We start from the raw sequence: 21,905 nt of genomic DNA on the forward strand, positions 1-21,905 counted from the left end.
AAGGAGGAGGCAAATGAAGGAGGGCCTCGGAAGATGATCTCAGGGTCTGGTAGGTTCATATGGAGAGAGGTGGTCCTTGAGGTACGGCGGTCCTGAGCCGTTTAAGGCTTTATAGGTCAAAACCAGCACTTTGAATTCGGTTTTATTTTGTCAAGCTACGAAATGCTTTTAAACAACCCACAACCAAAAAAACAACCCCCGTCCCCATTTCTCTTTTAGAAAGCCACAAAAAATATTCCTGCAGGGAAAACACAGATTCCCTGCGCACAGGACCAAAATTATGTACGTCACAACTCCCACTAAGTTACACAACCGCTCTCCTTGACTGCGTTTTCTCCTTGGCCGAAAACGGAGGGAGGATGTGCATCTGGAGACAAACTGTGCCACCCATGGACATCAGAAGTTTCTCCTTGGTGGGTTTGAAGCCTGGGGGTGGAGAGTGTTGTTCTGGGAGGTGCTTGGCTTTGCTCTCCCTGCCTGCCCCACCTCCAACCGTGAATGTCCCTGGCTATATATGCACCAGGATGCGGGCCCCTGAACCCATTTAAAAATGCTAACTGCTGCGCTCCTCGTTCTCCTCCTGCTGGTTCTAGCCTTGTTGACAAAGCGGCATGGGGGGTTCAGCTTTCCGAAGAACTCGGGAAGGCTGCCGGGGCCTCGGGCCTTGCCCTTCGTTGGCAATCTCCTCCACCTGTTCCACCCCGAGCTTCCCATCCACTTCCATGACTTGGCTCGGCAATATGGCTCCATCTTCCGCCTTCGCCTTGGCAGCAAAGGTAAACCAGAGCAAAAACTTGTTCACCAAGGCATTGGATAGCTTAGTCACAATTTTACATGGTCTTGCCATTTTATTGTCTTAGGACTCAGCCACGTTTGTTTGTCCCCTGAGTCTGAGAGGTTTTTCTTTCATCCCAGGGGAAAAACACCCACCCACCCTGCTTTTTACCGCTGAATCAGAACAAACTTTGGTTGGGTTTTCTGCAAATTGGCATTTGTTCCGTTTCAGCGGTAAACAGTAGGTTTTGTCAGGGAAACTGGTGAGACAAATGACAAACCTCTCAGACCTCTGCCTATCAATCACAGGACAAACGGAAGTGTGAATGGTTCTTACTGTAGTTTGGGGTGTGTTTTTTTGGTGTGTGGTGTGTATTCTTGTCTGCATTTTCATTTTTAGAAGACGACTCCCCTCCCCGCTTCTATGGTTGCTAATTCTCTCTTTATAAAATTCACCAGCTAAAATGTTTATTTGTATACACAAATGAAGATCTTTGCGCATAAAAGGACATTACAATTACTTAAAATAGTAATTTTTAAAATATATATTTGTACAATCGTTTGTCTGTTAGTATTTCAGTTATTGTCTTGCTTCTGCATTTTAACTTTTTAGAATATCACATTTGTTTCCCCACTTTTATGGTTGTCAATTCTCTCTTTATAAAATTTACTAGCCAAAGTGTTTATTTATATGCACAAATGAAGATCTTGTGCACAAAAGGTTATTGCAATGATTCAAAATAGTAATTCTTTTTTTTAAAAAAATGCAATAATTTTTCTGTTAGTATTTGGTTATTTTCTTGCTTCTGCATTTTAACTTTTTAGAAGATCATGTTTCTTTTTCTACTTGTCACTGTTGCCTTAGATATATATATTAAATAGCCAATACATTTATACATTTATATGGTCATAAATGACAAAATTACACATAAAGGTTATTACAATAATACAAAAGTGTTAATTTTTTAAAAAGAAAAGGTAATAGTAATTAGAACAAACATACAAACTTGATTGGCATTTGTTAAAATTCAGCAGTGAACAGTGGGTTTTCCTGGGGAAAATGGCAGGACAAAAGGGGGGGACACCTTTTAGATGTCTGGAAATCACAGAACGAATGGAAGAACCATAAGTGTCCTTTAGTGTAACAGGGTCTTTTGAAGTGCATTGTTTTTTAATTTTTTTATTAAAGTCTTGGCTTTTTCATTCTTGTTTTGCATGCCACCTTTTGAATAATGCAGAGAAGTGGCTTTTCAATTATTAAATTCTACAAAAATGAGGAACTATCCAACGTTAGACTTTATTAATTTCCAAAGCTCTGCTTGAAGTGTGACCAGTGTTGCATACCACCCATAAATGTTTGCATCAGGGTCCTTTTTCTGAGCAGAAAAAGCTAATTATTCCTCCCTCATTTCCCTGATTTACACAGCAAGCCCCCATAAACCACTGCTCATCTGTCTGGGTTTCCCCAGCCACTCTGGGTGGCTCCCAACAGAATAATAATAATAATAATAATAATAAGTGATAAAATATCAAACATTTCAAACTTCCCTTTAGTGGTTGGCAGTGCCTGTCCTGGGTTTCCGGATAAGGAATCTTCTAAGCTCTGTCTAAAAATGCCAGGGATTGAACTTGGAATCTTCTGCACACAAAAGAGATACTCTAGATCCCTCCTCTGGTTCACAGCTTCCTAATTACCCTGAACAGTAATTAAATAAACGAAGCTGCTTAGCCTTGTTGTTGTTGTTTAGTCCTTTAGTCGTGTTCGACTCTTCGTGACCCCATGGACCAGAGCACGCCAGGCACTCCTGTCTTCCACTGCCTCCCGCAGTTTGGTCAGACTCATGTTTGTAGCTTCAAGAACACTGTCCAACCATCTCGTCCTCTGTCGTCCCCTTCTCCTTGTGCTCTCCATCTTTCCCAGCATCAGGGTCTTTCCCAGGGAGTCTTCTCTGCTCATGAGGTGGCCAAAGTATTGGAGCCTCAGCTTCACGATCTGTCCTTCCAGTGAGCACTGAGGGCTGATTTCCTTCAGAATCCATAGGTTAGATCTTCTTGCAGTCCATGGGACTCTCAAGAGTCTCCTCCAGCACCATAATTCAAAAGCATCAATTCTTCTGCGATCAGCCTTCTTTATGGTCCAGCTCTCACTTCCATACATCACTACTGGGAAAACCATAGCTTTAACTATATGGACCTTTGTTGGTAAGGTGATGTCTCTGCTTTTTAAGATGCTGTCTAGGTTTGCCATCGCCTTTCTCCCAAGGAGCAGGCGTCTTTTAATTTCGTGACTGCTGTCACCATCTGCAGTGATCATGGAGCCCAAGAATTAGCCTAGAATTGGCTATATACAAATATACAGTAATTATTTAAAATTCAGTGTCACATAAAAAAGTCAAAAAATACATCCTTTAAAAAAATGTAAAGAAAACTGAACCATCTAAGGGTATATAATCAATACCCATGTCTGAGATTCCTAGTTCTCCTTTAAGTCACCAGACCACAAAATAACAAAGAGCCTTGTGGCACCATAAAGGACTGATTTATTATAGCATAAACTTTCCTGGATGACTGTCTGCTTCGGCTGCTGAATCTGATGACAGACAGCTACATCTTATAAAGTGGGTCTGAGTCAACAAAAGGTTATGGTGTCATGGATGTGTAAAGTCCTTTAATGTGTCACAAAACCCTCTTCCTTGTTTTTTTAACCACATGCCCTTCAGAATCCAGCTGCCCCTCTGCAGTTATTTAAGGTGCCTGGGTACGCTTCTCCATTCCATAGCACGGCTGTTGATTTCAGTGATCCCAAATTGCTCCAATAATTCCCTATTTAGATCTCAGCCTTCCCATGTGCTGGCAAATAAAATCACGGCCACTGTTTAAGCAGGTATAATTCCTGCACTTGCATGTTTGTTTGGAAATGGGTGCTGCTTTTTAAAACTAAAATAAAATATTAGCCTCGTTAGCATAGCTTGAGAGATGCGTCTTCTGACTGGCTAAATGATCTTGGTGGCAAATTAAGTAATAATTCCTTGTTTTGTTTCGCTTTGAACTTTGGTGGAACTGTCCATTCTGCCTTAACAGTGGCTTCCTGCGGTTTCAGGCGAGGTGGGATCCTTTTATCAGAAGAGAAGGCAGGGATTTGATTTTTTGATCTCCCTCTTGCCTAGCCTAATTTTTCAGTGGCTCTGCAGGTTGGGAATGCGGATCAGGCGCTAGATCCGGGACGGGAAAACTGCAGCCCTCCAAACGTTACAGGACTCCCACTCCCATCACCCCCTGTCCATTGGCTATTCAGGTGGGGACTGATGGGAAATGGAGTTCAACAAGAACCTGTCTACGCTAGAGAAAGCGGGAGGGGTCTCCCCGGAGTTAAATATAATGACGCAGTAAAAACATAAGGGCATCCCATGCCCTAAACTGGCCAATGCACGAACATTCATTGGATTCTAGTCGCGGTTAAGTTTTGATCATCATCAGCCCAGTGGAACAGGGAGTCAAGTTTACACACGAGGGGAAAAAACAAAAGCAGACTTCTGATAGTTACTGAAACGAATCGCTTGGTTTCTTCATATGTAAAGTTTAAAAGTATTACTAAATGATCTGAAATGGAATTAGGAATGATCTGAAATGTCTGGGGTCCCTTTAAAATGTATATAAAAAATGGAAATCTCTGATAGAGACTGTATATTGATGTATATTCATGGGCAAGTGGGGTCTTGAACCCTGGTCTCCCGGGTCCTTGTCTGCAACTGCCACACCAAGACCAAAGCAGAAACCTTCCCCACACTCCCCTTTTCCCTTCAATGAAGAAACCCTTTCTGGGACCCCACATTTAAATTCTTCCCTGGTCTCCTTGCTGGCCCTAGTAGGACCAACTTGGCCAGTTAGCCCTGGTGATCATTTGATGTCTACTAACTGGGTCCCCCCAAAAAATGACCCCTGAATTTTTGAATTTTATTGATATTGATGCTGCATTTTATGTTGTATTTTATGCTGTTTTATTCTGTTTTTAAGTCACATTTTAATCAATGTTTTATATTTGCTGTTAGCCACCCTGAGCCCGGTTTTTAAACTGGGAAGGGTGGGGTATAAAATAATTTTTTAAAAAAATTATTATTATATAAGCAGGTTTTGAATTTCTTTTTCTTTTTCTTAGACATGGTGGTTCTGAATAGCACAGATCTGATTCGGGAGGCGCTGCTGCGGAAATGGTCTGATTTTGCAGGACGGCCTCATGGATTTGTTGGTAATTGTAACCTGGTTGAATGGGAAGATATATACATAGCCCTGGTTGAAACGTAACAACCAGCCATGACTGCTTAAGCAAACACAGATCAATCCTTGGTTCATTAGCCTAGTTTGCTCACTAATCACAGTCAGAAAAGAACTTAGTCTCCTCAGTTGGAGATAATGAGAAACTACAGTTTATTAAAAATTGCAAGCTTGTCTTGTATGGATAAGGGCAGAGAGAGAGATTTGGGCTCATGCTTGCAACAGCAAGCCATAGTTTATTGTTACATCTGAACCTGACAATAGAGTCAAGGAAGGCCTGGACTAGAGCAACACAAAGCCCTCACTTCCTGTTCCCATGTGGAAGCAGAATCGTGACAAACATTGGCAAGGAAATCCCTCTACCGTACCCCCTCATGCACCTTCCTGGAGCCAGTTTTAGGTGCCTAGTAGTGGTGGCAAATCAAAATGGCTGCCTTCACTTGGAAACAGGAAGTACCAATCAAACTGCGTTTTGACTGGGAAGCTTTGTGTAAACTGTGGGCTTCAGGTTGACCCTAATGGCCTTGTTCTACATAGTGGTTACATTATGTTGATTCTCCCACAATCAAACACTTTTCATAAAAATACCACTGAGGTAATTTTCTTTCATGCCTACCATGGCAGTGACTCTATTTCTGAATATGTGTTCTTCCTTCTCTCTGAATTGTTTTTTCCCAACAGGCAGAGCAATTCCTCCCCTTTCTCTGGCACTATTTTGCTACCCTCCTTGCGTATTTTTGCCTGGGTGAATGAAAACATTTTAATATTACAGGTAGTTGTAAAATAGGGAGCTGGGAGAGATGAGCAGCAGCAGGAGAAGCAGCTCAGGGCCCGATTCCAAATAGGGGTGAAAACAGGATCCATATTCCATTCTGTCTTGTTCTTTGCTGCATGTAGACCTGTTTCCCTTCTGCTGCAGCTTGTCTTCTGCCAAAACCAAAATATGTCATGTATGTTAGTTTCTGTTTCTCACTGAGCAGCTGCTTGGAGTCACAGGACTCTGTTTACATTCCAGAGACCTTCCAGTCTCATGGGAAGGGAGACGGGGTGTGACGTTAGTGGTTTCCTGTTTCCTTTGTTCAGTTGCTCTCTGCTTTTGTAGAGAGAGGCTGTATATTTCTTTGCTGTCTGCGTAGTAAGAAATAAAGCATAGCATGTAGCCCAAACCTCTCATCTCTTCCCTGTGCTGGGAACTCTGCTGAATAGAATATGCCTTGGAGCCTCATCAAAGGCTTGAGGTCGTTATACGGCGGGAGGCAATTTGAAGGCTCGGCTGAAGGAAGATGAGACTTTATCAGCTTGGCTGAGCGGAGATTCCAACAATGTATACAGTTCATCGTTGACATTACATTGTTCCACCCCAATCATTTCAGTGCACAGGCAATGGAAATCGGGAGGGGAAACAAATAAATTCTGTAACATTTGCAGACTGTAAGCAACAACAGCAAATCCTGGCTTAATTGATTTCCCTTCTGGCAATGGGGCCAATGAACGAACTCCGGTTTCTGTTCCGGTTTTCATCGCAATTTGCTGGTGTGTGATTGCATTCCGCCTCCCACCCCCCCCAGGAAAGAGCAGCAGTCCGGAAGCATTCCCTCTCTCCCTCCTACTTCTCGCCCTGCAGCAAACCTTGTTTCGTTGGGAGGCAAGGACCTCTCCTTGGGCAACTATACGCCGACCTGGCGTCTGCAGAGAAAAATGGCCCACGTAGCTTTCCAGCGCTGCCTGCGAGGAAACATGGAGCAGATTGTCCAGAGCCACGCTCGTCAGCTCTGCAAGGTGAGATGCTGCAAACGCCACTGACTGATCAGGATGGGTGGCTTGTGCATCTTGTGAAGCCGTCTCTCTGGGGCCAGGACTTCCGCTTGTGCAACAAAACTTCCCCTCCCCTTTTAAAAAAACAAAAAAAAGTGGAACCTCTAGCCTGGGCAATAAAACCCAGAATCATGTCGTTTTCCTTTATGTCAGGGGCATAGCTGTCAACCATCCCTTATTCGGTGGGAAACTCCCTTATCCCAGCACCGTTTCCCACTGCTGTCCCTTATTGATGATGTCCCTTAAATTTCCCAGGTTTCAAAGGAAGCAGCTCCTCTCCCTCCCTCCCTGCCGGCCAGGGAGGAGGGAGGCTCCAACTGTGTTGCTTGGCTGCGTTGCTCTCCCAATAAGGAGTCTAAGAACGACTGGTGGGTGGAGCTTGCATGCCTTGAGCCTGGCCACGTTGCCTGGCCACATTGCCACGTTGCCTTTGCTCAGCGCTTGCCAGCGGAGAGGTGACGGTGGTTTTCCTTGCTGCATCCCCTTTGCCGGGTTGCCTTGCTGTGGGAACCACCGCTTGAGGCTTCGTTTGGCTGCTGGCTGGGCTTTCTGCCTTTGGCTTGGAGGGGCTCAGAAGTTAAACATACCTGTGTTCAGAATTGGATGGATACGTCATCGACGGCCCACTCACCTTTGCCGGGGAAAAGATCTGTCTGGAGCGGGGGCACATGGTGGGGGAAAATGAAAGGAGCTGGTTGAGTACAATGGCGGGCAGCAATCTCGTGGGGGGTCGGCTTTTGGATTTGTTTTGGAGGCTCCTTCGATTGACTGTTATGGGGGAAAGGAAAGGAGCTGGTTGACTAAAATCCCTTATTTTGGCTGCTGATCCCTTATTTCCGAGGCTTCTGGTCCCTTATTTTCAAATCTGTAAGTTGACAGCTATGGTCAGGGGTAGGGAACCTTTTTCAGACTGAGGGTAGCACTGCGGGTCACATGCCGTTGGTGGGCGGAGCCAGTGGCACATATGGGTGGAGCAACAAAGACGAACTATGTATGGTGGGCTGCGCTTCAGCCATCCAAAAGTCAGGGGTTTCTGGGTGCACCTCCAAGCAAGCGAAAAGCACCATCACTCTCTAAGGAGAGGGGAGAATCCTGAGCAGGGGTCAGCAAACTTTTTCAGCAGGGGGCCGGTCCACTGTCCCTCCAACCTTGTGGGGGACTGGACTATAAGCCACCCCCCACGACTCTCCCCTCCATTCTCCACAGCACCGGACGAGCCCCGGTGGCTGCTTACCTGTGTCTTGCGAGCGGCAGGGGCTGGTGGCGGCAGAGGGACAATGAGCGGCGCATGAAAGGGCTCCGGAGAGGGGCTGCTTAAAATGGTGGCCGCTGAAGCGCTGCTGCTGTTGACACCAACAAAGCCCAGCCCCTTTCCTCCTCTAGGCAGGGTGGGGAGAAGCCAGGAGGGAGGGAGGAGGTGCCGCTGCGGCCGTCGTGTGAGGGAGAAGGAAAGAAAGTGCGTGCTGGCGATCCATTAGGCGATTCCCAGGCTGTCCGTGGGCTGGATCCAGAAGGCAATTGGGCCTGATCCAGCCCCCAGGCCATAGTTTGCCACCCATGGTCCTGAGGGTCAGATAGCAAAGCTTGGAGGGCCGCATTCAACTTCCAGGCCTGAGATTCCTCTCTGCTCTTTTAAGTGAAGTGCGCTATTTTCAGAAGGCTTGAGTTCTGCACCCGGTTTGTACATTTGCATAGTTGAAAACAAGCTTTTCTTTAGTGCCTTCCGATGCTACACTTTTTAAAAAATAGGTTTTTATTCATACTTTTCAAATTTATACCTTTCCATTAGTTTTACAATCCGCTTAACATTTCAAAAATTGACTTCCTTCCTCTCTTTCTGCAGTTCCTTATTTTATTTTATTTTTTAATATCTTCTGCATATCCAAGTTCATATGACTTGCTCATTTAACTATCTACTATAAATATATACTCCTATAAAAATGCAGGTTATTGCAATAATCCTGCTAATTTTTTTTTATAAAAAGTTCTTTTATAAAAAGTTTGTTATCTTGATTTCTTATTCTTCTGGTCAGTTTTACCATTTTTGCATATTCCATTCTTCCTTTGCTGGGACTTCTGCTTCTTTCCATTTTTGGGCAAGTAGCATTCTTCCTGCTGTAGTAGCATACATAAATAAGTTTCTATACAGTGTAGGTAGGTCTATCCCTATAATTCCCCAGAGAAGCTTCTTTTTTAAAATAAAATAAAAGTTTCTTTGAACATCCTTTTCAATTCATTATATATCATTTCCCAGAAAGTTTTAACCTTAATACAAGCCCACCACCAACCTTCTTTCTCTTTACATTCCCAATGCTTGTTTGATTTAAATATATCCATTTTTGCCAGTTTACTTGGTGTTAGATACCAACGATATGTCATTTTTGTATAATTTTCTCATAAACCATAACATGCTGTAAATTTTATAACCAAATTCCACAATCGTTCTCATGCTTCCATGTCTATATTATGACCAATATCTATCGCCCAGACGATGCTACATGTTCTAAGGGAAGCCTTTTCCTCTTCTGGTTTTGTCAGGCTTTCCATGGTTATGGGGGCAAACCTGTGGATTTGGCTCAGGATTTCTCTCTGCATGCCTGTGGGATCATCTGCAGCGTCTTGTTCGGCCCTTTGGTGAGTAGGAACGGAGAAATTTGTCCACTTCGGTCCCCCTCAGTTTCTCCTTTTCCCGTTCTCAAGTTCAGATCTCTGTAAGTGCACATCAGTTTGCAATTTCTCTCTCTTAAAATGTCCTCATGAAAATTCAATGACATTTGTGGCAGAATCCGAGACCAGGGAGAAGAGTCGGTGGAAGAAGATTGGAAGAAATTTAAAGACTACCTACAGAAATATTGTAAAATTAATGAATGTTAGAACGATGTTGGATAGAAATTAAGTGGTTTCCAGCTGTAATGCTTTAAGAGAATATGAAAAAAAGGTTATAAACAGGTAAAATTCTAAGGGTAAGGATTTGCTGAACCAACAATTTGAAGTGGAATACAAAAAAGGGAGGTATGAGGAGGTCCGGGAAATAAGTTAAAGGAAAAGTAGTAAATGGAAAATCTGTGTGTTTTTAAGTATTTTTATTTTTGTATTTTTGTTATTTTCTTTTTCTTTTTTCATTTTTATTGTAATACTTTAAAAAATTCTAATAAATATCCTATTAAAAAAAAAGAAAATTCAATCACATTTGAGTGGGCGCTTTCCTAATTTACGCATTTTTGCAATGCATTTCGCCATAATATAAAACATTTTTGTCTGTCATTTTCACCGACTCATGTATTTTATGTACATCGTATGCTAGCATGTGCATTCTTGCACGTTACTTGCCCCAAGAACTGCAATGCAAAATCCCTAGGAGAATTCATAAGTATTTTAGTGGGTGATTCCATAATACACTCACGTTCCTCAATTTCCTCTTAATATACACATACAAATTTAAGAAGAGCCTGGACCAGCCAGTGGCCCATCTATTTTTTTTTATTTTTTTTTTAAATATAATTTTTATTAAGATTTTCCAAATTAAAAACAAATTAGATCCAATTCATACACTTTCTTCCAAAACCAAAGCCAGGACTTCCCCTTCCCACCCCCAATTGCGTTCCAAATCTTCCGAATAAGCAATAAAATTCAACAAGTTTTTATCCCATGACTCACTTAACATCAATAACCCAATTTTTCCAAATTCCCATCCCCTAAGATCGATTTTTTCCCTTCCACGAGTTCCCCCTTTCAAAATTTTATAAAAAAAGAAAAAAATATATAAAGATAAAAAATAATTTTACAACCTTTGGATTCCAAATTTCCCTCCCCCCTTTCTCTGTTGTGTTCCTTCTATCCCTTCATCCTAATGTCTTCCTGAAGTTCCTACCCGCTTAATCCATATCCCTCTAGTAGTTTGCCAGTCATATTTAATTACAAATGTCCAATCTTGGAAGGAGTCTGTCTCAAAAAGGGGCCCATTTTTTCTATCCAGATTTTTATATCCAGGAGTAAAAAATTCCCATTTAATTTCCATAAGCTTGTCAAATCTGGATGTCCTAAATGTTCCCAATTCTGTCCAGTTCATGATGTTTCCATATTCTTGTCATTCTCTCTCCTACTTCAGTTTCCCTGTTTTCCCGCAAAAATGTTCTTTTTCCATGACCTTCTTATTTTCTGCAGAGGCTTGTTGTTCAGAAGCAAAACATTATGTCATGTCCCTTTCGTTTTCCAACTGAAGAATCCATTGTTTCCTGTAGTTTGTAGCCCTCTGTAGACAAAACAATGTTCCATTTCTGCAGTTCCCAAGAGATTAAAAGTTACAACTGTTCAGGTTTCCTGAGAAAAACACATGCAATGTCGCTCAGCTCCTCTAGGTGGATCGCAGTAACTAAGTTCCCTTCCAGATCAAATCCATTAGTCCAAATAGTTTGTAAATCCTTATTTGAAACAATTTATATACAATTTAAAACAAATGTAAAACAAATGTAACCGGCAAAGTCCTCAAAGCAAAGTCCCTGCTTTATTCTTCCGTTTTGACAGCCTTTGACAGCTGTCAAAACTCCCGATGCTCTTCCCCAGGTAGTTTCGCGGATCACTCCAGGGATTCCGGGGGGGGGGGTTGTTTTTTTAATACAAATTCCACTTTTCTCCTCCAGCACAGTCTTATAATTTTCCCTCGCGAAGTTGCTAATTCATGAAGATAAAGATACGCTCGATCTTAGTCGTTAAGTCCTTTGTTTTGGCTCTTCTACAATTGTTTTGGCTCTTCTACAACTTCCGGGTCGGCGCCATCGCCGAATGGCGGGCTCCCTCCGAGCTCCGGAGGGAGCCTGCTCGGCAGGGGCTGGGTCCTACCGCACCGGCGATGCGGGGACCCTCAAAAACCACGGCCAGAGTGAGGCCGTGGACATGGAGACTCGGCTGGCACCGTTAGCGCCCTCCCGGCTCGTGAAGGAGCCTTTTTAAAGGCTACGGATCGGGCGCCGGGGAGAAGCGTGGTGCTTTGAGTTCTCTGCTATCCCTGCCGAGCGCAGCCGCATGCCATCTGGCGGAGAGCGCTGACTTCTTCTATTGAAAATCTGGACCTAAAAGAAGAGCCCGTGAGTAATTGGACTATGGATTAAAAAAGAGGGATAAATTTTTAAAATCTGGAGCGAACGGGGGAGGTGGAAAAAAGGAAGTCAGCCAGCCAGTGGCCCATCTAGTCTAGGTATCCTGTTCTCACAGTGTGCTATTTTCACAGATGTACATGGATGGGTGGGGCATAAATAATAAATTTATTATTCAGGCTTCGCGCAGATCTCCGCACCGGGCTCCCGCGGCTTGCGGAGAGTTGCCTGTTCTGAGGGCTGGGGTCGGGGGAAGCTCGGGCTTCCCTCGCCCCAGCCCCACGCCTGGGGGGAAAATAAATCCCCCCCTTTATTTCCCCCCATAAGCTAGGTGCGCCTTATGGGACGGTGCGTCCTATAGGGCGAAAAATACGGTAGGTACTGCTCTGGCGGGAAGGTAAACAGCGTTTCCATGCACTGCTCTGGTTCGCCAGAAGCGGCTTAGTCATGCTGGCGTATTTTGAAAGAAGGCTGTGTTTTGGGTCACATATTGCTTCAGGAAGTGTGAGTTTGATAGATTTGCCAGAAATGAATTGGCTCTCCCAGCACCCCTCCTGCCATTTGTCTTCTTCTCCAGCCTGACTCTGCACTTTCCTCCACTTCAGGACAATTTCACCATTGAGAAACTGCATGACTGCATCTACAAGATAATGGAAAAGTGGGGTGCAATCTCTGTCCAGGTGCTGGATGCCTTGCCCTTCCTCAAGGTACAGGGACACCACCTAAACGCCTTGCTTGGCCAGGGTCAATTTCACTTTCTTAAAGAGCATTTCCACCCCATCATTCTGCCCGGATACTAAGGTCTAGCTCTGAGGGATTTCTTGTGGTTCCCTCATTGCAAGAAGTGTGGTTACACGGAACCAGACAGAGGGCCTTCTCAGTAGTGGTGCCCGCCCTGTGGAACGCTGTTATGTACTGAGTTGAAAAGGATTCAGAAAGAATGCAGCAGTCTGATTGGTCCTAGAACAATAGGTTTCAGAATGCAGTAGTCTGATTGGTCCACAGGAGCCACCCAATCCAGCTCCAGGTGGAAGTGAATCCGCAACCTGATTGGCCTACAGGTGAATCCCGGAATTAGCCAAACACGTGGGGCCCATTGTGCAAATAATGTATATAAAGCAGACATTCTGGGGGAACTTCCATTCCTCCTCACCACCATGAGCTGAATAAAGAGCATGAAAACCACTCTCGACTCTGAGTATATTTCAAACGCCCTCCCATCAGGTGTCAAGGAAATAGACAACTATCTGACTTTTAGAAGACATCTGAAGGCAGCTCTGTTTAGGGGAGTGTTTGATATTTTATCGTGTTTTTAATATTCTGTTGGGAGCTGTCCAGAGTGGCTGGGAAAACCAAGCCAGATGGGCGGGGTATAAACAAACATTATTATTATTATTATTATTATTATTATTATTATTATTATTATTATTAAAGCAAGTTTATTGACTGGTTCTACTGCACAGCTTGCTTTGCTGCACAGCTCAAGCAAGCAGGCTGCTTTGGACTTTGCTATGCTGAGATAGCCTGGTTCTCTGCAAAAGTGGGAGAAATAATCGGGTGGGTCTCTGGGTGTTTTGTGCTGAAAATCAGCTACCTTCTGCTTCCCTGACACCCTAGGTCTTCCCCAATGCCAATTTGCGCCACCTGCTCTCCTGCATCAAAAGCCGGGATGCCTTGGTCCTGCACGTGATGAAGAAACACCAGGTGAGGATATGGATGGTGAGCAGGTTGGGATCTTCTTGTGGGGATCTGCAGCAGGAGACCGGGACACTCATTGGCCCTTGATGCAGCAATGTGGAGAAGCAGCACTTCAAGGTACTATGGAAGATGACATCATGCATTTGTTGGGTAGAAATCCAACTGGTGCAGTGGTGCTCAAGGAAGGCCTTTTTAAAAAATATAATAAAATTCAAAGATCTTTATTGAAACTTAACATATATACATAATAACCAAAATTCCCAATGATTCCCTCACATGAAATATAATACCTACATTACAACAGTTGCATAATTATACACTTAATTATAAAACCCATCACCCACCTTCTACTTCCCTCCACAGCAATTCGACTTCTTTATATTTCTTTCTACATTTTTCTCCTTGCATTCTATAATAAATTATTTTTGTTAAATTCTGATTTTTTTTCCTTTGTTTGTTTTGTTATTGCTTACATTTTTTTATCCTAAGCCTATCAACATGTCATTTTTAGAACAATATTTTGACATACAATCTTCGAAATACTTCCACTCCATTCTTAACTTTTGATTTGATTGATATCTTATAATTGAAGTTAATTTTGCCAATTCTATATACTCACTTAATTTGCAAATCCACTCTTCCTTTGTTGGTATGTCCTGAGATTTCCATTTAGTAGCAATCACTACCCTGGCAGCTGTTGTTGCATATAAAAATATTGTTTTTTTCATATGTGGTATGTCTTTGCCCACCAACCCTAACAGATAAGCTTCAGGATTTTTTTATCAAGGTTTTTTTTTTAGCATTTTCTTAAGTTCCTCATGTATTATTCCCTAAAACTTATTTATTTCTCAAGGAAGCCCTCTTGATCCAGTGGATGCTTCTGCTAATGGAAGGGGAGTGGCAAGTTAGGGGTTTGTTTTTGCCAGTTTCCCTCTCCCACCTGCAGCCCCCCTGAAAATTAACTCCAGAGAGCCGAGGGACCCTCCAAAACAGGGTGGACAGTGGTGCAGAGGACTATTTGTTCATTTATTTGTTTATTACTTTTATATACTACCTTTATCTTCCAAGGAGTTCAAGGTGGGGAACATGGTTCCCCAGTTCCTTCCCACCACAACACTGTGAGGTAGGCTAGGAGATCGAGACAGGCCCAAGGTCACCCAATGAGCTTCATGTCTGAGTGGGGAAGGGTGAGTTGTCAAGATCCGTCCATTAGTAAAGGACTGGGGGGTGGGGACTTGTGGCCTTCCAGAGCTACATTTGATTCCCATCACATCAACTGTTACCTGGCCTGACTGGGATCGATTGGAGTTGAAGTCCAACGTTACATGAAAAAGGCCACAAGTGTCCATTCCTGTGTCAGTGAATGCCTCTGTTGAATGAGAAGGTTTAAAATTCCTCCAGAATGTTCATAGCGAGGGAAACAAATACAAGTAGGCCATTCCACAGATGGGGAGCCACCACCGAGAAGGCCCTGTCACATGAACAGACAAAACGGTAGGGCGATTTCAGTGATGGGGCGTGGGGTGGGGTGGGCTTTTCATGACAGCTGGAGGTGAAGATTAGATTCAGTCAGGGCTCTTAGATTCCCTTGGGGAGGAGTGGGCGATGTCTTGGTTAAGCAGAAACTGAAGAGGTCATAGCATTGGGGTCTCTTTTGATTTTGGGAGAGCTGAAGAATATTAGAAGAGGCCTGGTGGAACAGGCCGGTGGCCTACCTAGTCCAGCACCCTGTTCTCATGGTGGCCTGAGGAAAACTGGCAAGCAGGACTGAAGCACAAGAACACTCTCCCCTTGTGGTTTCCAGCAACTGATACTTGGAAGCATTGATGCCTTGAAGTTCTCCCTTGCTTGGGCACTAAGCCACTTCTGCTCTTCTCTCTCTCTCTCTCTCTCTCTCTCTCTCTCTCTCTCTCTCTCAGGAGCCCCACAGCACCTCAGGACAGGACATGGTGGACCACATGCTGCAATTCCAGCATGAACATGGGGCGAGTGAGGGCAAGGGGGTGGGCCTTGTGCCGGAACACATCCACATGGCCGTTGTTGACATGCTCATCGGAGGCACTGAGACCACAGCAACTTTACTCAACTGGGCTGTGGCCTTTTTGGTGCATCGCCCACAGGTAGGACGCAGCGGTGTGTGTGTGTGTGTGTGGCATCCCAAGCTTGGTGGTTCGCTAGGCCACAGTAGCTCCCCCCCTCCTTTCTTGGAAGTTTCTAAGCAGAGGTTGGATGGCCATCTGTCATGGGAGTTGGACTAGATGACACTTAGTGTCCCTTCCAACTCTACAATGCCTGTGTTTGTGCAGGGTGGGGTCGGGAGGCTTTCTGTGCCTAAGGGTTACGTCCCCTCTTGTCAGCTTGGGTCTATAGCATACTACAGGGATCCTAAATCCGCAGGAATGTTTTCTACTTCCTCTCAGCACCCTGATTCGTTCGTATCTCTGCCACTCCAGATCCAGGATCGAATCCATGAAGAGCTCATGGCCGTGGTGGGAACAAGCCGTGACCCCACCTATAGTGACCGGGAGCACCTGCCCTTCTTGAACGCCACCATCTTGGAGACCTTGCGCTTGCGCCCCTCGGCAGTCCTTGCTTTGCCCCACATGACCATCCGGGATACAAGGTACCCACTTTCTGCAAGGCCTATCCTGACATTCTCCATGTGTAGAAGGGAACCACAGGGGCTGCGCTGCTGGACCACCTCCGACAGTGCGCTCCCCGGATAGCCACACGTTGGTGTTGATACCTGTAGGTTCTCATCTGCGAACATCCACTGGGCTGATAGATATCCATGCCAGTGCAGTGGACCTCTGAGCTAGTGCCATACAGAGGGTGTCAAGAAGGGGTTAACAGCACAGCTCTTGCTCTCACTTTTATGCTGCTGCTGCTGCTGTTAATTTGATTAGTGAATTGCTTCCTATGAGCATAAGATGTGGATGTTTAAAAACGTGTTCCCAAACAGATGTAGATACGTGGAGAACTGAGTTGGAGATATGGGAAGCCAAATGTTATGGCTTGGCCTCTCCCACAAACACAAGCAACTCTGCCTGTTGATTATTTCAGATTTATTGCTAAAACAACAAACTAGGACAGAACTCCTCTACTCATCGTCCTCCCCAGAAGATGGAGTTGCCCGGACTGAGCTCCTCCCCCTTCCCCAGCTTCGAAAACCAAGGTGAGGCTTCTGATTGGCTGCAGGAGCTTCCTGCACTCAATCGGAAGCCGCGTCGGATGCTCGGCTTCCAAAAAACGTTCGCAAACCGGAACGCTCACTTCCGGGTTTGCAGCATTTGGGAGCCGATTTGTTCGGGAGCCAAGCCGTTCAACTACCATATATATAAAACACCTGCTACTATATATATAAAACACCTGCAGTGCAGCATCAGCGCTCCATCTAATCCGACTTCTTACAACGGCCAAAAGGACACCCTTGAGGAGCTCAGAAGCAAGGTATAAAGGAAAAGATCTTTCCCCACTATTCCTTAGCAGCAGTAAATTGGATTGGGAAGCATAGGAAACTCATAGATCCCATGCACCCCGACAGGAAATGATGCTTGGTCAGTGCCACTCGGGATGTTGGGGAGAACCAGCAGTGTAGTTTTCCCATGGCTCCCTTCTTAGGCCTGTTAAGGCCGATGCTTACAAGGCCTTTCCTGTTTCTAGTGAGGCCTTGCTACCATTGACACCAATGTGGGAGGGAGGTTTTGAACCCAGTCCTGATGTAAGAGAGAAGAGAAAGGAGAAGTGGGGTGATTTCAGAGGCTCAGAGGAGTTTGCGCTATGCACTGTACCAGAAATACCGTATTTTTCGCTCTATAAGACGCAGCAGACCACAAGACACACCTAGTTTTTGGAGGAGGAAAACAAGAAAAAAATATTCTCAATCTCAGAAGCCAGAACAGCAAGAGGGATCGCTGCGCAGTGAAAGCAGCAATCCCTCTTGCTGTTCTGGCTTCTGGGGTAGCTGCGCAGCCTGCATTCACTCCATAAGACGCACACACATTTCCCCTTACTTTTTAGGAGGGAAAAAGTGAGTCTTATAGAGCAAAAAATACGGTATTGAATTCTTATGGGGGTCACATTCCCGTGTTTGTCACAGCCTGAGGCAAAACGGGTTGAAGCTATTAATATATCTTTTCTTACCTATTTGTAGTACTTTCTAGGCACATTGTCACAGCCCCCTCCATCAGTGTTTGAGGACATATGCCAGGCATGCAGAGCAGGGCAGGTGAAAGGTTGAGGTGGGTGGCTGAAAGAGAATTGCAGCCCCAGGGAGACTTCCGGGGACCAGACAAGAGATACATTTGTCTCCCAGGCCTCAGGTTCACCACCCAACCATTCCCTGCTCTGTGTGCTCCCCGGCTGTGTGCTCAGGATGGGAGTCTTTGTGTTTGCAATAGATGCCAAGGCTGTCTCTGAGAAGATGGTCAGGGCAAAGAGGAGAGGAAGCTGAGACCCTGCTGCCTGTGAGATGGTAGATGTTAACTCATTTTTTTTGTATTCTCTCCACTCCAAGCTTGTCTGGTTTTTCCATTCCCAAGGGGACCACAGTCATCACTAATCTCTATGGGGCCCATCATGATGAGAGCAAGTGGCACCGCCCCCTGGAGTTCAGACCAGGTATTGCACTGTGTGTGTGTGTGAGAGAGAGAGATACAGAGAGAGAGAGAGAGAGATCTGTGTGTCACAATGAGAAAGCAAGGGCTCATCTGCACTTTCACCGGACACATATTTTGATTGAACTGCATACTAATTAATTGCTAGCAGTGAGCATTGGTTTAAGGCAGCTTCCTATTTTCCCAATAAATTTAATTAAAGGTAAAGGTAAAGGGACTCCTGACCATTAGGTCCAGTCGTGACCGACTCTGGGGTTGCGGCGCTCATCTCACTTTATTGGCCGAGGGAGCCGGCGTACAGCTTCCGGGTTGGTCATGTGGCCAGCATGACTAAGCTGCTTCTGGCGAACCAGAGCAGCGCACGGAAACGCTGTTTACCTTCCCGCCGGAGCGGTACCTATTTATCTACTTGCACTTTGACGTGCTGTTTACCTTCCCGCCGGAGCGGTACCTATTTATCTACTTGCACTTTGACGTGCTTTCGAACTGCTAGGTGGGCAGGAGCAGGGACCGAGCAACAGGAGCTCACCCCGTCACGGGGATACGAACCGCCGACCTTCTGATCGGCAAGTCCTAGGCTCTGTGATTTAACCCACAGCACCACCCGCGTCCCTTTAATTACTTTTGCTTTAAATAGAGATAATTCAGGAGAACATGAACCGGAATGAGTTGAGGGGAATGGAGCATAAATGAATGGGAAACAAATGGTATTTTGACAGGGTGCAGATCAATGGAAGAAGTTACAGTGGTGCCCCACAAGATGAATGCCTCGCACGATGAAAAACCCGCTAGACGAAAGGGTTTTCCGTTTTTCGATGCGCTTCGCAAGACGAATTTCCCTATGGGCTTGCTTCGCAAGACGAAAACGTCTTGCGAGTCTTGTGATTTTTTTTCACTTCCCCCCCTTTTTCTATGCCGCTAAGCTGCTAAGCCGCTAATAGCCGCTAATAGCGCTAATCCGCTAAGCCGCTAATAGGGTTGCTTCGCAAGACGAAAAAACCGCTAGACGAAGAGACTCGCGGAACGGATTTTTTTCGTCTTGCCAGGCACCACTGTATCTGGGGTGATCTGGGTGAAAACATGTTGCCTTGACATTTAAATTCCATATGTAAATTAAATTCCATATGTAAATTCCATGCAAATAGTGCCCTGGGTAGCTGTGCCCTGAATCTTTTGCTTCGGTGGGTGGGCAACTCTCTTCCTGACACAAGCTTTCTCTTCTTGCCTAGAGAGGTTCCTGGAGGAGGACCCCTCGGGGGAGGCCCAGAGGCAACTCATCCCATTCGGTTGTGGGGCACGGGTCTGCCTGGGGGAGACTCTGGGGCGCATGGAGGCTTTCCACGTCCTTGCACACACCCTGCGGGATTTCCAGATATTGCCCCCATCGCCTGGACACCTCCCTGACCTCAGGGGGTCCTATCGGTTTATTGTGCATTGCAAGCCCTTCAGGGTGAGGCTGGTTCCCTGGGCAGCGGCGTCTGATCTTGCAAAATGAGGCCTCCGCTGGCAGTCGGGACGACACTCAGGGTTCCTTCTGACTCTGCAATTCTATGATGCTGTTATCTTGGGACAGTCACCGACTCTCAACTGAGTCGGTGTGAGGATAACATAGAAGGGGGGAACGGGAGAACTATTTTATGCCACTTTGAGCTCCTTGGGAGATATACTCTAGCTACTTGTAGATAGATGTAATAAACGTTAATCAGTTTAACCTTAGTGTACATTAGACTGGCTTTTTGTGGTTTTTCTAAAAGATTTTCTTTTGCTACAAAACAAATGGGGAAAAGTACATATTTTGTCTTCACAAAATCTTTTTCACAGTTTTTTTAGAGTCTTTTTAGAGTCTTTTAGAGTATTTTTCACAGTTCAGTTACATGTAGGTAGAGACACTTGAGTCATGGGCATCTCGCGACTGGGGGAAAAGAGAGGGGAGGGAGAGTGTTGTACTTTAGTTCTGTTTCAGTGTGTTAGTGTAGGGCTTGGTGTCAGCATCACGTGATAGATCTTGTGTATCACACAATAAATATTGCTGCAAACATTTCTGAGATCATGGTCTTTCTAATGAGTGGCTTTCTAATGAGGTTTGTTAATTGTCCTACTTTAAATGTTGCGAGGATCCTATGGCTTTTTAAAATGTGTTTTTTGGGGGTGGGGGCTATTGGGTTGTTCTTTTAATTTTGATTATGTATCTTGTGGTTGGCGGTATATACTGTAAATTCAATAAATAATTATAATTATGCACGTACACACACACATACACTACCCTAAACTTTTAGATCACCCAGGTAATTGGGTCTTATGTTTCAAAACAGGGGTGAAGACACATTTAGCCCTCAATATATTGCTTGACCCCAACTCCCAACATCCCTGGCGACAGGGCCAATGAGAGTTGTAGCCCAATGACATCTGGATGGCACCAGGTTGGCAAAAGCCTAGGAGACCAGGGTTCGAATCCCGACTCGGCCATGAAGCTCACTAGGTGACTCTGGTTCAGTCCACTGCCTCTCAGCCTAGCCTACCTCACAGGGTTGTTGCAAGGCTAAAACGGGGAGGTGGCAAACCACCTTGAGCTCCTTGGAGAAAAAGGGTGGAATGTAAATTAAATAAGTAATGTTTCTCCTTATCATGGCCACCTACTCATTCACACCCACATTCCCTCCAGCCCATAGAGGAAAGCAAGTACCGTATTTTTCGCTCCATAAGACACACTTTTTTCTTCCTAAAAAGTAAGGGGAAATGTCTGTGCGTCTTATGGAGCGAATGCATGGTCCCTGGAGTCGAATTGCCAAGGGGCAAAAAGCAGATCATGCTCTTTTTTCTGAAAGAGGGAAGTGGGTGTTGAAACAAAGCCACTGATCGTTTGCCGATCGGGGAGAGAGATAAGGGACGCTAGAGATAAAGAAGGCTGCCTGGGAGGGGGGAGGTAAAGACAGCAAACTTGTAAAGGGGGAAAGCAGAAAGACTAGAGCAATAAGAAGAGAAATTTGAAGAAAAGGAGGAGCAAAAAACTGCTCCAGCTAAGGAAAAGACCCCAAGGCAAACAAGAGGGAAGGGAGTGTTGAAAGGAAAAAGCTGATCGGTGGGATTGGAAGAGAGGTAAGGGACGCTAGCGGAGGCTGCCTGGAAGGGGGAGGTAAAAGCCCATGGATCCTCAGGATTTTTACATTGGTTCACCCCAAATTCACCATCAGATCACATAGCATGTCCATGGCTACAGCCTGCACCAAAAAAGTCACGCACCCACTGTTGTGTGGGGCCGCAATGGCGCAAAAAAGCACGGATCCACATGGATCCTCAGGATTTTTGCATTGGGTCACCCCAAATTCACCATCAGATCACATGTCTGTGGCCACAGCATGAACCACAAAAATCATACATCCACTGTTTTGTTCAGAATTTTTTTTTCCCTTGTTTTCCTCCTCTAAAAACTAGGTGCGTCTTATGGTCAGGTGAGTCTTATGGAGCCAAAAATATGGTAGGCTGTAATGAAGGTCTGCCCTCTGTCCGATGCTGCTTGGCTCTGCCCCATCCTCCACTCCCTAAGATTCAAGAGACCCGTAATCAGTTCTCAAAATCAGTTCTCAAAAAGCTGAGCCAAGAACAGCCCTGCAGGACCAGGCCAATGGCCTACCTTGCC

General features: G+C 45.1%; 1 protein-coding gene across 1 annotated transcript; it reads left to right on the forward strand.

Moving 5' to 3' along the window:
* Positions 1-535: 535 nt before the first annotated feature.
* CYP21A2 (cytochrome P450 family 21 subfamily A member 2) lies at positions 536-20,306 on the forward strand. Its single transcript, XM_081902711.1, has 10 exons — positions 536-776; positions 4,931-5,020; positions 6,671-6,825; positions 9,400-9,495; positions 12,560-12,661; positions 13,572-13,658; positions 15,572-15,772; positions 16,106-16,275; positions 18,169-18,272; positions 19,498-20,306. Exons 1-10 carry the CDS (start codon positions 551-553, stop codon positions 19,761-19,763), a joined length of 1,497 nt encoding a protein of 498 aa, XP_081758837.1. The 5' UTR covers positions 536-550; the 3' UTR covers positions 19,764-20,306.
* The last annotated feature ends 1,599 nt before the right edge of the window (positions 20,307-21,905 follow it).

This window comes from Podarcis melisellensis, assembly GCF_964234715.1.
Source record: "Podarcis melisellensis genome assembly, chromosome: 2".
Classification (NCBI taxonomy): domain Eukaryota; kingdom Metazoa; phylum Chordata; class Lepidosauria; order Squamata; family Lacertidae; genus Podarcis; species Podarcis melisellensis.